Here is a 17,820-nt window from a genome sequence, read left to right on the forward strand (position 1 = left end):
TTTGTTGGCGGGGTAGAATCGGTGGACACACATGCGCCAACGGGGGGGGTCTGAAAAGTAGGACATATCCGGGAAAAAGAGGACGTCTGGTCACCCTAAAGAAGTGTTATGTTGATATGTAATTGTGGTGTTTATTGTTGTTAGGACTGCGAAGACCCAGACGTGTCTCACACCCCCATTGGGATCCTGACCATCATTCCTGAGGACAGGCAGGCCTCCACTGACTCACTGCACCTCCAGTCTTCAAGTACTGCCATCATTTTGGAAGGAAGTCTTGTCATGAATGATCTTGGAAATCTTCCACATGCCATGTGCTTGCTCTTTGGACTTATTTATTCTCTGAATTTGGAGTACCCTCAACAACTGAAGTACACCTTTGACTTCATCCAAAGGGTGCTTCTGTCACTTGGATATAAATCCCTAAAACCAAAAATACAATCACTCAAAAATCTTCTGATGCAATGAGTGAATGTGATGTGACATTATGGATCAACGTTGATACCTTTACCCTTATTGGAAAAGTGATTTTTATTTCTTGTTTGATTCTTTTTTTGTTGGAGAGAGCATCATTGCACTTGCAGACTACTAAATGGTTTTATGTTAATGAGGAGAAACATTACTTCACTTCACTACTTCATTATTTACTTTATCAATGTTATGATAAATGTTAGGCTCTAGTATTGAGAATTGAGTTTTTGTTTCACACCAGTCAACTAAGACATTTAAGCAGGGATTCTCAAAGTTTTAAAGACTGAGGGCTATTTGAAGGTTTCAATATTAGTTTGAGGGCTACCCTATAAAAAAAGTTGTGTGTTTTTTTTTCCTTAAAAAAGTCTATGGAAAACTTTGTTTCCAGGTTAGTTTGTATGTAACCACACTTGAGAACCTTGTATTTAAGGTAAACTTGTTTAATTATTAAACATTTTTTTCCATTCAAACTGTTGTCTGTTGGCTCTTCGTTCCAATAACTTAACACTTTTGGTTCATCTTACTTGAACATATCAAGGCAATTGGTTTCCTGATATTATGCAAGTAATGTGAACTCTTAAACGTGTAAGTATAACTTACACGTTAAGTTGGCATAACTCACAATTTGAAGTAGTCATAATTGACATTTTATAGTAAACTTTACTAATGATTTTGAGTTAACGGCACTCAAGTTTACTGCCATTGCATGAGTTGTCTGAATGAATATTTTACAGTTAACCCAATTAATGATTTTGAGTTAACGGCACTCAAGTTTACTGCCTTTATCTGAGTGGTCTAAACATAGTTATTTTTAGCAATAACACCTTAAAATGAATTAGCTACTTTACTTGGAGATTTTGAGGCAATCGGTTTCCTAACTTTTTTTAAGTAAAGTGAACTTATTACATTTTACAGTGCACAGACAGTAGAATCAGCTTTCAGCGGCTCGGTGCCAGGACTGCTTGTGCTCAAACGGCTTTTGACAAGAGTGGCCTGTCAGCCTTAGGGATATCTGTTGCTTTTAGGCTCCTGCTGAGTCCAAACAGAAGATCTGAAGATCTCAGCGTGAGAATAAGAATGAAAATGTATTTTTGAGAAAACAATCTCTGCATGTTTAATGCAGCTCATTAGAACTTCTGAGAGTTCCTCCACAACGAGCCTCTCTGCTGGGATTCGGCAGAAGAGATTGAGTTACTCCACACTTTGTTTTACAAAATAATGCAAGAAATTAACATAATTGTCGTCGGCCTGAACAGTGTTTACTTGTTTAAACTGTGTTGAACACAGCGGATAAAGATTAACGATTTTTGCTCAAATTCTTGGAGAGATGAGGGATTGGTGTAATAACCAGGAGCTTTAGCCTCTGGGTACATCTTCACATTTTCCGCTGTTTTCTTCTCTTTGTTTAATTTTTCATGGTATTTGTCAGGAATGTCTGACTGAATGTGAGGATCCTCTGTTCTACTGCTGCGGTTTGGATCTAAATTAACACCAGATTATTTATTTTAAATGCTAAAGACCTGAATAAAGTGCTGGAGGATCCACAACTCTCTGCTGGTTCAAAGTGATTTAAAAACGGTCATTTTGTGAATCCTCTCCACTATTTCCTTTTTATATTCTGCTGTACATTCACAATCATGCAAAGACGGCTCATAAAGACTCACTTAGCTGATTAGAACTGTGGGATTAAACCCATTTTCAGGAACCCAAGGCAAACTGCAATTTGCAGTGATTAAATGAACTGTCTGCCCTGCAATCAGCTGCAAAAATAACAACAGCGACAGGAAGCTCAAACATTTTACTGGAAGATGCGACGGAGAAGATCCAGGTCTAAAACAATGAATCTAATCCTGTAGTGTCAAACATTGTCCATTCAGTTTATCTATTTTCATCCACTTTAAACAACCATTATTTGTAGTTGTCGACGTGTAGCTGCCTTCAGAATCCACAGTCAGGTTTACTTCTTGGCTCCATACAGTCACACAAAACTCTGGTTACGGCTGCATGTTTTCTGGCCTTTCATGGTAACATTTTATTTGAAGGTGTGTGCATAAGACTGACACGATACCGTCATAAACATGACATAACACCAGTTATGAGTCTTCCTGAATGATTATGACTGTTGTCATACGGTAAATAATGACACTTTAATGGACTTTTAGAGCAAGTTTGCAATAAAAGTGTCATTTTTTACCCAAAGAGATTTCATGACAACAGTTATAAACATTCATGAAGACTACCTCATGTTCATATCAGGTGTTATATCATGTTTATGACAGTGTCATGTCAGTCTTATGCACACCCCTTCAAATAAAGTGTTACCCATATTATTAATACCACTATCAAAATATAGGGAAGGAAAATTAAATCTGTTTTTGATGCAATGGAGCATCACAGTTCTGTAAACTAAAGGAGAGCAAGTCTCTGTTACAGACTTCTGATTAAAGATAGTTTCCTCTTTAACTTTGTTTGACTTTATGATTGTTGATTGTTTGGTCAGACTTCTGAAACCTGTCAGGGCCAGTGTGTGTTCATGGTGTGTTCATGGTGTGTTCATGGTGTGTTCATGGTGTGTTCATGGTGTGTTCATTGTGTGTACAGTGTGTGTTCAGTGTGTGATCATGGTGTGTTCATGGTGTGTTCAGTGTGTGATCATGGTGTGTTCATGGTGTGTTCATGGTGTGTTCAGTGTGTGTTCATGATGTGTTCATGGTGTGTTCATGGTGTGTTCATTGTGTGTACAGTGTGTGTTCAGTGTGTGATCATTGTGTGTACAGTGTGTGTTCAGTGTGTGATCATGGTGTGTTCATGGTGTGTTCAGTGTGTGATCATGGTGTGTTCAGTGTGTGTTCATGATGTGTTCATGGTGTGTTCAGTGTGTGATCATGGTGTGTTCATGGTGTGTTCATGGTGTGTTCATGGTGTGTTCAGTGTGTGTTCATGGTGTGTTCATGGTGTGTTCATGGTGTGTTCAGTGTGTGTTCATGATGTGTTCAGTGTGTGTTCATGGTGTGTTCAGTGTGTGTTCATGGTGTGTTCATGGTGTGTTCATGATGTGTTCAGTGTGTGTTCATGGTGTGTTCAGTGTGTGTTCATGGTGTGTTCATGGTGTGTTCATGGTGTGTTCATGGTGTGTTCATGATGTGTTCATGGTGTGTTCAGTGTGTGATCATGGTGTGTTCAGTGTGTGTTCATGATGTGTTCAGTGTGTGTTCATGGTGTGTTCAGTGTGTGTTCATGGTGTGTTCATGGTGTGTTCAGTGTGTGTTCATGATGTGTTCATGATGTGTTCAGTGTGTGTTCATGGTGTGTTCATGGTGTGTTAATGGTGTGTTCAGTGTGTGTTCATGATGTGTTCAGTGTGTGTTCATGATGTGTTCAGTGTGTGTTCATGGTGTGTTCAGTGTGTGTTCATGATGTGTTCAGTGTGTGTTCATGGTGTGTTCATGGTGTGTTCAGTGTGTGTTCATGATGTGTTCAGTGTGTGTTCATGATGTGTTCATGGTGTGTTCAGTGTGTGTTCATGATGTGTTCAGTGTGTGTTCATGGTGTGTTCATGGTGTGTTCAGTGTGTGTTCATGGTGTGTTCAGTGTGTGTTCATGGTGTGTTCAGTGTGTGTTCATGGTGTGTTCAGTGTGTGTTCATGGTGTGTTCATGGTGTGTTCAGTGTGTGTTCATGATGTGTTCAGTGTGTGTTCATGATGTGTTCAGTGTGTGTTCATGGTGTGTTCATGGTGTGTTCATGGTGTGTTCATGGTGTGTTCATGGTGTGTTCAGTGTGTGTTCATGGTGTGTTCATGGTGTGTTCAGTGTGTGTTCATGGTGTGTTCAGTGTGTGTTCATGGTGTGTTCAGTGTGTGTTCATGATGTGTTCAGTGTGTGTTCATGGTGTGTTCATGGTGTGTTCAGTGTGTGTTCATGGTGTGTTCAGTGTGTGTTCATGGTGTGTTCAGTGTGTGTTCATGGTGTGTTCATGGTGTGTTCAGTGTGTGTTCATGATGTGTTCAGTAAGTGATCATGGTGTGTTCATGGTGTGTTCATGGTGTGTTCATGGTGTGTTCATGGTGTGTTCATGGTGTGTTCAGTGTGTGTTCATGGTGTGTTCAGTGTGTGATCATGGTGTGTTCATGGTGTGTTCATGGTGTGTTCAGTGTGTGTTCATGATGTGTTCAGTGTGTGTTCATGGTGTGTTCAGTGTGTGTTCATGGTGTGTTCAGTGTGTGTTCAGTGTGTGTTCATGGTGTGTTCATGGTGTGTTCAGTGTGTGTTCAGTGTGTGTTCATGGTGTGTTCATGGTGTGTTCGGTGTGTGTTCAGTGTGTGTTCATGGTGTGTTCATGGTGTGTTCATGGTGTGTTCAGTGTGTGTTCATGGTGTGTTCATGGTGTGTTCAGTGTGTGTTCAGTGTGTGTTCATGGTGTGTTCAGTGTGTGTTCATGGTGTGTTCAGTGTGTGTTCAGTGTGTGTTCATGGTGTGTTCAGTGTGTGTTCATGGTGTGTTCAGTGTGTGATCATGGTGTGTTCATGGTGTGTTCATGGTGTGTTCAGTGTGTGTTCATGGTGTGTTCATGGTGTGTTCATGGTGTGTTCAGTGTGTGTTCATGGTGTGTTCAGTGTGTGTTCAGTGAGTGTTCAGAGTGTGATTATGGTGTGTTCAGTGTGTGTTCATGATGTGTTCAGTGTGTGTTCATGGTGTGTTCATGGTGTGTTCATGGTGTGTTCATGGTGTGTTCAGTGAGTGTTCATGGTGTGTTCATGGTATGTTCATGGTGTGTTCAGTGTGTGTTCATGGTGTGTTCATGGTGTGTTCATGGTGTGTTCATGGTGTGTTCAGTGAGTGTTCATGGTGTGTTCATGGTATGTTCATGGTGTGTTCAGTGAGTGTTCATGGTGTGTTCATGGTGTGTTCAGGGTGTGTTCAGTGAGTGATCATGGTGTGTTTAGGGTGCGGTGAGGGGATTGTGGGAACAGTGAAGGACTGAGTGTATGTGAGGAAGGGTTTTCTCATGAGCTCACAGTGTATCCGGCCTCAGGGCCCCGCTTGCCTCTAACAGAGGCGGAAGAGGGAATTTCAAAGAGATGAAGGGAAAAAAAGACTTCAAGGGCGATGATAGAAAAGGCTTTCTGTGTTACTGAATAAAACCAGACGAGGACTCGTCCTGTGATGGAGCATCTGCCAATGCTACTGGCTGTTGGAGTTCATTTAGACAAAAAAAGCAGATCTGAAAAGTGAAAATCTCACGAGTTCCACAATCTGCACTTTTATGTCCATTTTTAATTATTGCAATCATTTTTCTCGTTGCAAAAGTTCAGCAAATGCCGACTGCTTCTGATAAATGTTTGCCATTGGCGTAAAAATGACAAAAGTATAACTGAGAAGTTATGGACTTCACTTAAAATCCAGTACAGGATGTTTTTTCTGTCTTAAATTTCATTCAGGGTGGCACTAAAAAGTTCTTAAAGAGTCTTAAATTTAACTTTCTGAAAATCTGCTGGTACCAACCAATTTAAATGAACTCCAACGACGCTGCCAGGAAAAGTAGCTGAATACTGAGCCAGAAAAATGTCCAAAGTTTGTTGACAGCTTCAAAAAGTCTGAGGTCGAAGTGCTGCTTTCTGAGGGTCATTTACACAAATATTAGTCAGAGGACTATTTTTATTTTTAAGTACGTTGAATGAATGTACGTTTTTGAACATTTATGGACAAAACTCCTGTGTTTAAGAATTCATGAAGTTGTTTAATTGCTCTCTCTTAGTGAATAATGATTTTAATGAGTAGTAAAAAGCTTAACATTAGTGATATTTATGTGACTGTAGATTCTGTTCTGACTCTTGAAATGGAAACTTGAAAATCAGGTTTCCAAGTGAGATTTCCCGATACTGAACAGCCCAGGTTTTTTCTGTGACTTTATGCGGTTTTAACACAAAGCGCTGCAGAAGCGTCGCAGTAAAGTGCGTGAAGCCGCAGAGATAAACAGGAAAATCCACTCTGACTGTTTTTAATTACATCTTGGACTAAATGTTAAACGTCAGAGTCAGGCTTTGGCTTATAGCGCTCATGTTTTTCTTGGTGCACATCGGGGTGACTGTCCTGCAGGAGTTTTCAGGACAGACACAAAGACATCCAGTGATGTCACATGTGCAGTATGTGAACCCCTCCTCCTCCTCTCCCTCTTCCTTGTCCTCTCTCTCCTCCTCCTCCTCTTCTTCCCACTTGTATGTTTTCTCACATTTTTGGGAGGCCTTGGCGTCTCTCCTCTCCCTCTCCAGATGACCAGAGGTCCGCTCCAGGCTCTGCACTGGGAGCCTCTGCGCTCCTCCCTCTTCCTTTCTCCCTTCCTCTGTTAGCTTTTCCTCCCCTTCATCCCTCCATCCTGGCAGACTTGGGGACAGTCTGTGGTCAGCTGCAGATCTTCTTCCTCCTCCTCTCTCAGCAGAATGATGAAACTTTTCGCTCCCTCAGCCATCCGCCTGCTGCCCTCCACTCATCACCTCACCGTGTGTGTGTGTGTGTGTGTGGTTGTGGGAAACCAAGAAAAAGGCTGAAATGATGAATTTGGGGGTGTTTGTCATCTCTGGTAGAAGGTAAGTTCTTCCAGAACTGCAAATTTTCAGAAGAATTCAATTAGAAGATTTGTTAAAAACAAATTTGTTTATTGCAAAGTTGCAAATCTTGCATCCAAGATTAATGCGTGTGTTGAAAGGTTGCAGAGTTCTCTCTGTAATGACATATTTCATGATTTACTTTGACTGTTTGGAGAAAAGATTATTTGCAATTCACAAAATTGAATCTTTTCAGAGAAGAAGGAAGCAAACCGAGCGCCGCGTCGAGTTTTTTATTTTTTTTTTAAACGCAGCGTTGTGTAGGTTTGTGACAGAGTGTTGCTGCAGAGACTGAAAACACATGTTGGATGTGAGGCAGGGGGCGAGCGGGGCCGTGTGAAGGTTTGGAGCGGAGGCAGAAGGAGGGGTCCTTGGCCTGCGACTGTGTGTGTGTGTGTGTGGGTGTGTGCGTGTGTGTGTGTGTGTGTGCTCACATTCCTGGGGGACAGGAGGAAGCGGGAGACGGAGGTGTTTATGTGCACATGTGTTTGTGTGGGTGTTGCAGAGGGCTGCAGCGGGTCACATTTTTCCAGTGATGGGACCCCACAGCCCTCCAGATCCCATCTGAGGGACTTTTATTCTGACATCCGGCCTGTGGATGCAGCCAACTCCCTCACCCCCATCCCCATCCTCAGCTGTGCTGCTGTTCGTGACGGACAAAAGAAATCTTTCAGAAGACGTTATCAACGCAGCAAGAGGCTTAGAGTGACATTTTAGTTTTGGTTCTTACAGAACAACTTGACTTCATTTCGACGTCCTGAAGACGGTGTGAAATTCTCACAGTTTTAGTCTGCAGCATCCATCCGTCCATCGAGTTCTGAAACATCAAAGTTTTTCTCTCATATCTGTAAAAGAGATTTGGATCCAAACCCACTCAGTGTCCCAACTAACCTCTCGTCAGTCTAATACCATTGCTTTTACATCCCTGATACTCTTGACCAGGAAGGACATTCAACTGTCTTTTATCCAATGGCTGAGAGACGTAATGATAAGTACTAGAACTTGGTCACCCTTTCTTGATTATGTTAATGCATTATCATTCACAGAGTAGCTCTGTCACTATGAGATGAGGTTGTCACAATTTCAGATCTAGATGTTTACATCAGGATATTTAATGAAAAATCTGAAAATAAAGTGTTCCATTAAAAAAAAAATGGAAAGAAAACTGATATTATTTCTCCACCAGCGCTGCCCTGTTCTGCAGTGCTTTGCTAGGCCAGAATAAATCTCTCGCTCCTCATTCCTGGATCATCTTTAAGGTCTCCTCTTAGTCTTTGAGGCATCCAGAAGGCATTTCATCATATTCCCAAACCACATCAGCTGTGAATGTTTTCACTTCTTACATGTCTTTGTTTTCGTAATTAAAATAATGTTTTTACCTTTGTTCCTTTGATAGCTGACTGGCAGTTTGCAGCTATACATTGGGGAGGGGCAGCACTGTGTTGCATCATATCCCAGGCAGCCAGAAAAAAAAAACAAAAAAAAACCTCTGGTCACTCCAATGGTTTCTCTGTGACATCTCATCGTTGTTTTAATTAGATTACAGGCACAAATCGCTGCAGTGTCCTGAGATGTGAGTTCAGCAGACGGGTTCACACTGTCACATTCAAGGAAATAAAAAAAAGATTTATTTCGCCACTGTTTGTTCTTAAAACATGAAAAGTTGTTTTTGAAGTAAAAAGGAGGCGGCGAATCGTTCGCCTGCTGTCTGATTTCCAAACGGCTCCTGAGGATCAATATCTGCAGTCTGATCTGTGAAGTTTAGGACTGAGATACATGTAGTCTCTGAGCTAATAATCCCTGGATTTAACGGACCGGCTCTGTTTACGCTCCGACTCTCCAACGGCCTCACAGGAAAACAGAACCGGGCCAGAACAGCTTGCTGCGGTTTATCTCGGCTCTGCTTCGACATTTGGGCCAGAAAAACCAGAAACTTTCCACATTTTATATCAGGAAATCAAAGATATCTGGTCGCTGCGTTGTCCGCAAGTCATTCAAAATAAGTGAAACCAGTACATTTACTTCATTTGACCAGCAGAAGAAGAATTATTTACACATCGCATTAGCACATTTATAAACTGCGGACTGGAGCTTACTTCAGCACACTCTGGGAAAACAAACACTTGGCCATGTAGGATCAATGGCCATTAGACGCCACTTCGTCTTTTTTAAGGAAGTACGTTTTAACTTTTCCAGTTACAAACTTTAAAACCTTTTATCCCTTGTAACTTAACTGCTGTCTGTTTTAGTGTGAAATTTAGGAAAAATTATGATTGTGTTGGATTTGCATCAACAGGCAATAGTGGTATCCATACGACATATTGGCTACATGGTGGCTAAAGGTCCGTTCACTCAAATATTCTGCTGGTTATGTCGGGAAATAGCATGAGAAGTGGGTAGCTCCCCCCGGTGGTGGCTGCCAGATATGGCAGCTAAACAAGCACGCTTCAGATATTAAAAAAATAAAAAACAAATTATATTCCATTATTTCCCATTTCATTGGTTCATTGCAATATTAGTGAAGAGTTTAACAAACATTATTTTATCTGTAGCACTATATGAAATCAAACTGATGTAAAAAATAACCTTGGCAGTTGAAACCTGATCAGTTTAACTGAGATTTTTGAGCTGTGATGTAAAATCTCTAAATGAGGTTTTTGCTTAACTCAGCACTGAAATCAGGTCTGTTGCTCACTGCGGTTATGGAGTAGTTCAGAGTCAAACATCTGAAACTACATCTTTTGTTTTCAAGGAAGTAGCTTCAGCACTGTAGCACAGCTGGCTCTCATAGGAAGTTAGAAAATGGACATTTTAAAATTCCTGTCATTGATTAGGTTGAAAACAATAGAAATAATACAAACATTGTTTCCTTGTCTGACTCAAGTAGCAGGCTCATCTGTACATCTTTTAAGGAGTTTGTATATCTTTTTGTTTAAGGAATTCGAGAACGTGGACTGCGACGAGTACCATGCAGACATGTCCACCTTGGCCTCCACGGTCTCCCAGGGCACTCCGGACGTCTACGTCCTGCCGCTCACCGAGGTTTCCCTGCCGACCACCAAGCAGCCGGCCCGATCTGGTGAGTCAAAGTTCGGCTCGCTCTCCTCTCGCCCTCCTAAGCTCCTCCAACGCGCCTCCGTCCTGCAAGGTGAGAACTTTATGTGTCTCTGCAGCTTTAACTTTGATGGATGACGACGATAACTGAGAAGATGAATGCGTTGTTGAACAATACCTAATCATGATATCATTGATGGTGCAAGCCTAGCAGCAGCTCTGCATAGGTGCCAGATTGTTTCACACACACACACACACTCCCACGCACACACACACACATCTGAAGGGTGTGAGTGCAAAAAGGAGCCAGAGGAGAGCTGCGTTTCCCCAGAGTGAGCACCGCCCCAATGCTGGTCAGTTGGGCCTCCATCTATCCCATAATTCATTGCTGCAGGGCAATTGCAGAATGAACTCTTTAACTTTCTCCCACAAACATCTGCAAGTTGCATAATAGTGTCCAGGCAGTGGGCCTACGCTGCAGTTTGCTGGTATGTGAGGCATGTGAGAGCACAAAACCCCAGTGAGAGTATTCCTCTCTCAGTGCTTCTGCCTCTCAGGAACAATGTGAGTTGTTGTGCATTATGGTAGCGATCCTGCCTGATAAACTCGTGACACGAGACTTCGCGGATCCGACTCACGGAAGCACAATGAATCCTGGAGGAAATTTATTCTCTTATTTATTTCTAAGCTAATTCAAACTGCTGTTTAGTCCGCTGCGTCTATGAATCTATGAAATTAATCATTTTATTTATCCCGCTGAATGATTTTTTTTTTAAAGAAGTTTTGTAGGGAAAGTGAAAAGCAAAACTTTCTACACATGTTCGCCTTTCGTCAAGCGAACTGACTGCTGAACACATGTTTTGTCCTCGGCGTAAGATAGAAACCATATGTCGAAGCAGCCGCAGCAGGCAGGGATTCATTACTGCGCCGTTGGGACAACCTCACCCTCTGACATCATTTTCAGATATTGATTTTAGTTTTTATGGAGTAACTGGATCAGATGCACGGTGCTGCTTTCAGTTTTAAGGGAACTTTCAGGAACTTTGGGTCATTCTGACATAATGCGGTGTGCGTTTTCTGCACCCTCTCGCACAAACGGAGTTGAAACTGTTTTCCCGGCAATGACGAACGCCGTATCTCGCAAAAGTGTTGAAACTTTTGCAGCAGCCCCAAACTTCATTGTGTTTATTGGGGTGGATTTTATGGAACAGACCAACATGATGGCATGCATTTATATTCAGCAGTGACCCGACACTTGTATTGTGTTGCAGTTACCTGCTCCAAGTCTCTTGTTAATGTCTCTACCTGTTCTGCACATCTAGAGTCACCTCAAATTCGGTCAAAGTGGGCAGAGATTTAACTTTTCAAGTCTGCACTTAAAGTTTGGACTTTGACTGGGCCATTCTCACATTGGAATATGCTTCGATATATATATATATAAAAAAAAAAATTCCCTTCTCACCCACCGCGGGTGGTGATTCTTCTTCCTCTTAGCTCGGGTCCTCTACCAGAGGCCTGGGAGCTTGAGGGTTCTGCGCAGTATCTTGGCTGTGCCTAGGACTGCACATTTCTGGACTGAGATGTCTGATGTTGTTCCTGGGATCTGTTGTAGCCACTGTTCCAGTTTGGGGGTGACTGCCCCGAGGGTGAAGGAGCATGAAACTAGATATATATATATATATATATATATATATATATATATATATATATATATATATATATATATATATATATATATATATATATATATATATATATATATATATATATATCTATATATATATATATATATATATATATATATATATATATATATATATATAAACTGTAACTGGCTGTGTGTTTATTGTTGGTGTCCTGCTGGGAAGTAAACATCCTCCACAGTTTCAAGTGTTTTTTTTTTTCTTTTTTTCTTTTGCAGCTTCTAACAGGGTTCCTTCCAGGATTGTCCTTCATTTGACTCAAACATCTTCTCATCAACTCTGTCCAGCTCCTCTGTCCCTACTGAAGAAAAGCTTTCAAACTATATGCAAGGCGACGTGCAGCGTCAGGTTTTCTCCTCACACGTTTTGTTTTGCATGCAACTTCTAGTAGCTTTTATGAAAAACCACCACAGGTCTGGAGCAGTCTGGTACAGAACGCCTCGTGTTTCTCCCATTGTTAGATTTATGAATATTTGAGGGAAACATGTCGCCGTAGGTGGAACTCTCTGCCTGGTGCTATTTATTCCTTTGTCATGGAGCTGGGAGATAATAGTCCCAGTGTGTGCACCCTAGCTGGTCCTAACTGGTACCATGCTATCCTATACGGCCAGACAATGGCGACTATTCTGCTGTTGAGCCGGGGAGAAAGTGGGTGTAAAGAATGACCAATCTGGAGAAGGAACGTAGGGGTCCAGTAAGGCCTCCACACAGGGACCAGACTGGACAAAGATCTGCTTGTTGGTTGCTTTACTACCAGAATCAAAGTGTCATGGAGGGTGATGCAGATGGAAAGGGCAGGGAGGGGAGGAGAGGGAGATGCAGCAGTCGGTTGGTTTGGCTGAGTTGGGACAGCAGGACACGTTCTGCGGCCAGCATGGCTGCAGGTCATCAGGGGGGGCCGACAGCGATGCTTCGGATAACCGGACCATCTGACAGCTTGGTGCCACGGAAAGACCAGCGCAGATCAGACACAATGGAGAATGTTGTGTTTACTCTTCAACGGCCGGCATGTTGGGATAATCCACTTGAGAGACGGCTGTGAGCAACTGAGAGTGGATACCTAATAGCTCAGATGTGGTGCGTTGTGCAGCAGTTTTGAGTTTCTTTAATTAGCTACCGAGCGGCTTCCTTTCAACACTTTTCTGTGCATTTTTGCAGCTTTTTAAGTAAAATTTCTCTATCTAACCGATAAGAATGTGTTGCTATTTGAAAAGTCAGACATTCTCAGAAATCATTTTGTTGCGCTGCAGTTTTAAATGCCTCAGATTAGAAGGGTATAGATTGTTTTGCAGCCATTCAATCTCCAGCGTCTCCATTCATCAGCGCTGACATTTATTTCAGCTTGTCTGTGCAACGAGATCCATCAGAGCGTTCAGGAGCCGTGCATTTGCATTACCCTGTGTTGTGTGATAACACTACATAATAGCCAAAACACTGTTTGGTGTTTTAGCCCTATGATTATGATTTACAATGCATTTAAATGAATGCACTCTGTATTCAACCAGGTGGATTCTCATGAGCAATTCATATTTCAACTACACCAGCCCGCTCAGGAAATGTATCAGTTGTTCTCTGGCGTAATGCGGTTTGTTGGAAATGTGCTAAAGCATGCTGAACGACTGAATCAAGTCTTTTTTTCTCCTTCTTCTCCTCCTTCAGCCCAGCTGCTGAAGTCCTCTGAACTGACTCGCCACAGTCTGCTCTACCTGAAGGAGATCGGACATGGATGGTTCGGGAAGGTAAGACCACCGGTAGTTTTTTTTTAGAGTGCATTCACACCAACCCTCTTTAGTCCGCTTTAATCAACTTCAGCTCGTTTGCCAAGAAAGTCGGGCTTATTTTGGGAGGAGCGAACGCGCAATCGACCTCTGATGCAGTTTGGAAGCCAAGCATATCAAAGACTGCTCCAAAAGCAGGAAGTGGACTATAGCGCAGGTTGTTCTGGGTAAACAGAACCTAAACAAATGCACAAGTGGGAGAAATTGCTCTTGGTCTTTTACCAAAGACGGAAGAGAAATCCTACAACCGTTAAAATCTTACGCTACTCCATTTTTGTTTTCATTTTGTGAAAAAGGAAGCTGCTCTCATGTCTTCTGAGGTTTTCATGTTGTCTCCTTAAGTGGGATTTCCTGTGGGTTTCATTTATTTGACACAGTGCTGTGTGAAGGCAAACCACAGCAGCTGAAAATGTAACAAATCTCCCAATTTTGTTCCCCAATCGAACCGAGTCTGCCGGACTATCAGGTGTGAAAACACCCTTGGTTGCACCAAGGACCCTCCTGTAATTCATTGTGTTGCCTGTGGTGCGATAAATAACAGCTGCTTTGTTCCAGCGGCGATGCTCGCAGCTCTGAGTACAAATATTGCGCTGCTACAGTGTTTAGAAGCTGTCACTGCCAATAGGAAAGCCTCATGTTTCTGCAACCAGTTAACATTTTTCTCCCTTCTACCCTTCCCTCTGTCTTTTGTCTGTTTCTGACTCGCCTCACACAAACACACCCGCCCTTTCCATCCCTGTGTACCTTTACTGGGTATGTCCATATATGTATGTCTGCTTCACATCTTTGTGTGAATGGGTTTACCGGTGTCTCTGTGTGTATGCTTGCTTCCTCCCCGTATGCATTTGTCTGTGCCTACGCTGTTCCAGGTTCTGCTTGGGGAGGTGAACACGGGCCTGAACACCACACAGGTGGTGGTGAAGGAGCTCAAAGTCAGCGCCAGTGTGCAGGAGCAGATGCATTTCCTGGAGGAAGCTCAACCCTACCGGTAACACTTTATACCCAATACCACATCTGGTCTCTTTATCGATTGAACTGACCCCACGGAGAAAATGTCTTCCCTCTTAAAATGCTTCTAGAGTAACTCTGACATAGAAATTACAAAAAATATCAACGTATGAATAGAAAATAGAAAATACGGCAACACTCCTGAAACTGGAAATAAATCTTTAAGAGGATGAAAAATGCAAGATCCAAAGATTTCTTAAATGGAAATGTTGAGTCTTATAAAAACGTCCATTTTCAAGAGTTTTCACATGATCCCTGAAGCAGACCTATTCCAGACACTGTTCTCCCAGTTTCATGAAATCCAGGCTGGATTTCATCATCAGAGCAAACATAGAGGCTTCAATGTATTCAGATCATAGATGCAATAAACAAACCCATGCATGTGTCCCTGTGTTTGTTCAGACAGTTGTGCTTTCTCTGTCAGTTTAAAGAGAAATGCCTTTAAGCATTTTTGCTCTTCCTGCTTTCTGCTCTCCAGCAGGCTCCAGCACCCGGCTCTGCTGCAGTGCCTGGCCCAGTGCACTGAAGTCACTCCCTACCTGCTGGTCATGGAGTTCTGTCCACTGGTGAGTCTCTATAGAAACACAGCAGATTGATCCAAACACACAACACCGATCAGGACAGACTTAACTCCTAAAAACACTTGTAAACACTTAATATCCTTCCGTTAGAGGTGACACAATCTGAACGTTTGACCATCAGACCTTTGATTTTATTTGAAGCCTGAAACATTTAGATGAGTTGTAGATTTAGTCTCTAATGATCTTGTCCCACTAAGACTGGCAACTACTGGATACTAAAAATGACAAGATTCAACAGTCTTCACCTGTATCTGATAGATTATTTACCCTGATATATTTATTTCACTTTTTTAAAACGGATGTAATTGGACAATTTCTTCAAATCTAATTCATTTTTAGCTGGTTTTTTTTGTACCGTTTAGTGGGACTTCCAGGCTTCCTGGGAGAAAGTGCAATATGTTCTCTTCTGTTCTGAAACAATAAATGCAATTAATTTTTCAGCCAAATCATCCACTGCATTTCCAGTAGCACTGAACAATTTTACCGACTTAGAAAACCGATGGAATATTTTGTGAACTTGATCAGGTTAAATGTAATTTCATATGGCTTTTTGACCTTTTAGCATCTGCTGTAAACTAAATTATTGTTATTGTAGGTCCTTTCACCCAGCAGCAGTTAGACTTTATAACCATCACCACTTCCAACAAACTCAGTAATTGTTATATGTGTCATTATTGCCTCAATTTTTCCTCTTATTGTAAATAGTGTATTGCTGTTTTTATGGACGAGTAGAGATGCACATTTTGTTCACTTTTCTTAAGATTGTCCTACGCAGCAGAATCTAAGTATGCTATTTTTAATAACTACAGTAATTTTTTCACCCCACTATGAGACAATGATCTGTTCTGAAATAAAAAAAAAATTCTTAAAGGTGGACAAAACTGCTGATCTGCTTCTCCTTCATGCAAACATCTTCAGCTGAACAGGAAATGGAGGGCAGAAAGAGCAGTTCGCTGCCAAACACCGCCCTCTAGTGGTCAAACCTTGTGGCATGCAGGTGTATTATTTTCCTTTGCTGTGTCCAGGGGGATGTGAAGGGTTACCTCCGAAGCTGCAGGTCGAGCGAGGCGATCAACCCTGAGCCCCTGATTCTGCAAAGGATGGCCTGTGACATTGCATCAGGACTGCTGCACCTGCACAAACACAACTTCACCCACAGGTAGTCCCCAAGCTGCTGCCGACTAGTTGGCATTTGTATGACTTACAACAAAAACTCCAGCTGCTGCACCAACTTTGCTTCCAGTTGCTTCCTGAAACAACATCCTGGTGCTGCCTGAGTGCTGCTTATTGACTCCAGCATCAGTGATTTTGTTGCAGGCGGTGGCCGCTCCTCCCCAGATCAGCTTTATTAAAGGTACAACATGCTGCAGATGAAATGCTCCACCACCAGTGACAGCTGAAACATCTTAAACAAAAGCATCCACGATGTTATCCTGTGTAATATTGCATTAAATGGTGCAGATGTGTAAGAGGTGTTTATCTGCATCTCTCATCAGCGACCTGGCTCTGAGGAACTGCCTGCTGACTGCTGACATCTCAGTGAAGATCGGAGATTACGGTCTGGCGCACACAAAGTATAAGGTAGATCCACGTGAAGTTCCCGGATAGAAGCTGTACAATTTCTGGGTGAAAGTTAATAATTTATTTTGCTGAAGGAACCGTGTTTGTTTGACGAGGACAGGAAAATAACTTGGATTTATCCCTGCTAACATTTGTAATGCACAACGCGGGTGTTTCAGACTCAAATCGTGAAATATGTTAATATTTCTACTTTACCAGGATGATTTCTACGTGACCTCGGATCAGACGTACGTGCCACTGCGCTGGATCGCTCCCGAGCTGGTGGACGAGGTTCATGGAAACCTGCTGATAGCTGATCAGACCCAGCAGAGCAACATCTGGTAGAACCAATAACTCCCTCACACATTTAGACATTTTAATTTCCCTTTTATCCATTACACTCCACTTAGACATTTAGTGGTTGTTGGTGCGCAGTTTTAGCGTGATCACTGCTATTAGAGAAAACAAATATCTGTACAAAGACACAAATTCGTTAGTGTGTCATTAAAATGCCGTAAGCTGTTTATTATAACCCAATCTAATTACTTAATCAAAAAAGTAGATTAAAATCTTTAACAGGTGATGTTCAATCTTACAACAATCAATTTGTTGTGCTATTTACTTTCTCCTCTCTGATTCTGGTCAGAGGTTCTTTTCTTCTGGCCAGTTTAATCGTTCACTATTTTTATGTTTGGTATATTTTAAAGACAGGGCATGACGGTGCGTTCAAGTACCCCTAAACTTGTTTTGTAATTCCCACTAAATAAGCTAAGTGTGATTCATTTATGATTGTTAGCAGAAAAATTTATGCCAATATTGATCCACAGTTCCTAAAGAACAGTTGTGACTATTTGCATATTAATTCCTAAAAATGCTCACTTTGGTTAAATCTCATATTTAAAGTCTTCTGATAAAACAACACAGTAATTTCTACACATCATTGCAGCTAATTCCATATTTTTGCACACACAAAAAAAGTTCACCTGTTAGCAAAACTCTGAAACATTTGACCCTGTTCTGTGTAAACAACCTGTTCAAACTCTATGTTCAGCTTTTAATACGGCT

At 41.8% G+C, this 17,820-nt stretch overlaps 1 protein-coding gene across 9 annotated transcripts in view; it reads left to right on the top strand.

Annotated features, from left to right (window-relative positions):
• aatkb (apoptosis-associated tyrosine kinase b) overlaps positions 1–17,820 on the top strand; it is a 66,627-nt gene that overhangs the window by 39,323 nt on the left and 9,484 nt on the right. For 6 of the 9 annotated variants that reach the window (XM_044102878.1, XM_044102881.1, XM_044102880.1 and 3 more), the window contains 7 exons: positions 10,009–10,150; positions 13,488–13,567; positions 14,476–14,594; positions 15,093–15,180; positions 16,221–16,354; positions 16,692–16,776; positions 16,975–17,096. In XM_044102878.1, coding sequence (XP_043958813.1) covers positions 10,009–10,150; positions 13,488–13,567; positions 14,476–14,594; positions 15,093–15,180; positions 16,221–16,354; positions 16,692–16,776; positions 16,975–17,096 — 770 coding nt within the window. Of the gene's footprint in view, positions 1–6,775; positions 7,054–10,008; positions 10,151–12,555; positions 12,906–13,487; positions 13,568–14,475; positions 14,595–15,092; positions 15,181–16,220; positions 16,355–16,691; positions 16,777–16,974; positions 17,097–17,820 lie in introns of those variants that run through there. The other 3 variants (XM_044102886.1, XM_044102879.1, XM_044102887.1) reach the window with 3 other exon arrangements.

This window comes from Gambusia affinis, linkage group LG20 (assembly GCF_019740435.1).
Source record: "Gambusia affinis linkage group LG20, SWU_Gaff_1.0, whole genome shotgun sequence".
In the NCBI taxonomy this organism is placed as follows: domain Eukaryota; kingdom Metazoa; phylum Chordata; class Actinopteri; order Cyprinodontiformes; family Poeciliidae; genus Gambusia; species Gambusia affinis.